This window comes from Primulina huaijiensis, chromosome 11, assembly GCF_012295235.1.
Source record: "Primulina huaijiensis isolate GDHJ02 chromosome 11, ASM1229523v2, whole genome shotgun sequence".
Classification (NCBI taxonomy): domain Eukaryota; kingdom Viridiplantae; phylum Streptophyta; class Magnoliopsida; order Lamiales; family Gesneriaceae; genus Primulina; species Primulina huaijiensis.
This window is the reverse complement of record NC_133316.1, coordinates 13,358,387-13,360,666: the sequence shown is the minus strand read 5'-3', so window position 1 is coordinate 13,360,666 and position 2,280 is coordinate 13,358,387. Positions and strand designations below refer to the sequence as shown.

Below are 2,280 nucleotides of genomic sequence, written 5' to 3'. Positions count from 1 at the left end.
GCTGAATCACAACCATATTTCCATGTTGATGCACTTGGAAAAGTTTGCTTTTCTTCAATTCGTAGGCCCCAGTCTCTTCTTGATTTAGATCCTCCTCCCTCTGCTTGTGGAGATGGTAATGCTGAGCATAAATCATCACAGAAGCCTTTGGAACAGGAACCAATGTTTGCTGCAAGGGTCACTATTGAGGATGGGTTTCGCCTTCTTTTGAATGTTGATGACATTGACCGACTCTTACAGTTTACTCAACCCCAAGATGTGGGAAGTCTTCTTAGGCGGAAGCGCCGTGTCCTATTAGAAGGCTTAACTGCTTCTCTTCAGCTTGTTGATCCGCTTGGTAAAAGTAGTAATCCTATCGGGCTGTCTCCCAAGGATGATATTTTGTTTCTGCGATTAGTTTCTGTTTCTAAAGGTCGGAAACTTATTTCAAGGTTTCTTCACCTTTTACCTGGAAGTGAACTTGCTCGAATAGTTTGCATGGCCATCTTCCGCCATTTAAGATTTCTGTTTGGTGGCCTTCCCTCTGATCCAGATGCAGCTGATACCATTAATGGTCTTGCCAAAGCAGTGGCTTTGTGTGTTTGTAGTATGGACCTTAATTCACTTAGTGCTTGTCTTGCAGCTGTAGTTTGTTCCTCAGAGCAGCCACCTCTTCGTCCGATAAGGAGCCCTGCTGGAGATGGTGCCTCCCTCATTTTAACGTCTATTTTAGAAAGAGCAACTAACTTGTTAACAGGTTCTCAGACTTCCAGCCACTTCAGCATGCCTATTCGAACTCTTTGGCAGGCTTCATTTGATGCGTTCTTCGGTCTGTTGACGAAGTACTGCATGAGTAAACATGATAGCATAATGCAGTCATTAACTACCGAAAGCCCACTAAACTCGGAGGCGGAGGCGGAGGCGGAGGCTGCAAGAGCTGTGAGCAGGGAGATGCCTGTGGAACTTCTACGTGCCAGTCTCCCACACACTGATGAGAGGCAGAAGAAATTGTTACTGAATTTTGCTCCGCGGTCCGTGCCTGTTACTGGATTTAATACTCGTGATGGTGGTAGTGGACAAAAATATCCTGAATCAGTGAGGGGCTAGCTGAGACAGCGACAAGTTGTGTAGTAGCCAGAGTTGTGAATTCTTCACCCTGGAGCCCATCATTCTGCTGCACAAAGATGAAAGAATGAGGTGTGGTATACTTTAGGCGGCTTTTAATTCCTAAAGTTCTACTATTGGCATCGTATCGGTCTCTTGCTACCACATGTTTCTTTTCTTCCTGCTCACACAATAACCCGTTTCTTTAAATCCTTTTGTTTTCTGCATGTATATATGAAATACAAACTAACATGACTTTCGAAAGCTGTGGCATATGGGAAGCTTTATTTTGATCCTAGTCTGCAAGCTCTGGTTTAAAACTGTAAGGTGAAACATACAGGTAAGCAATTCAGAATACTGGCATGGAAGGTATTCCCTCCTCCTCAAACTTTTATTCGGGGGAATGAGCCGAATTCATTGTTATCGGCAGGGAAAAACTTTGTTTCTTGAAAGTTGAGAAGTTCATTGATGAAGATTTGAGGAGTGATTACTTGTAACAATTAGCAGAAACACTAGGTTGTTAAACCATTATTAGCTCGTTTATATAGCTATTGATATCAAAATCTCTGGACGTAAATCTTTTTTCCATCACTTGTATTTATGCATGAAAACATGTGCGGGTGTATGTGTGTGTTTTGTAGGTGTTTTGTTTATAAGTTACACACATCCATGATTGTCACTAATGTTAATGTGAGCAAGTTTAGGATGAATAAGGTCTTGCTCTTTTGTAATAAAGCTTCCTGCATCACTTTGCCCCTTCAAATTTTGAAATCAAGGTCCTAAAATACGCGAATTAAAGTTTAAGCGTGATTAGTTGGAGATTATAAGCATAAGTAATGTTTTTAGTTTTCAAGTAATTTCAGTTTTAATTGCATCAAGTAAAAAAATAATGGATGGAATAATCTGTAAATATTATTAATTTAATTGCAAGTGTTTGATTTTCGAGCTCTACAAAACGTTTAATTTAAAAATTATAATCTCAAACAGTTACATTCGATTGAGGAAGAGGTTTGAGAAAGATTACGAGAAACAGAAGTAAAGTTGAATAAAGAATATATCAAATTTTTTCCTAATAAATCATTAAATAATTGTTATTATGTTCATTTGCATAGATGATTTTTTTTAATTGAAACTTTACTATATATTTTAGTGGTAATATTTTATGTTTTGAAAGTTTTAAAATAAGTCTTAATAAAA

At 38.6% G+C, this 2,280-nt stretch overlaps 1 protein-coding gene across 1 annotated transcript; it reads left to right on the top strand.

Moving 5' to 3' along the window:
* The first annotated feature begins 6 nt into the window (after positions 1-6).
* LOC140989050 (protein PAT1 homolog 2-like) lies at positions 7-1,749 on the top strand. Its single transcript, XM_073458217.1, has 2 exons — positions 7-1,423; positions 1,542-1,749. The coding sequence occupies exon 1, from the start codon at positions 163-165 to the stop codon at positions 1,084-1,086; it is 924 nt and encodes a 307-aa protein (XP_073314318.1). The 5' UTR covers positions 7-162; the 3' UTR covers positions 1,087-1,423; positions 1,542-1,749.
* The last annotated feature ends 531 nt before the right edge of the window (positions 1,750-2,280 follow it).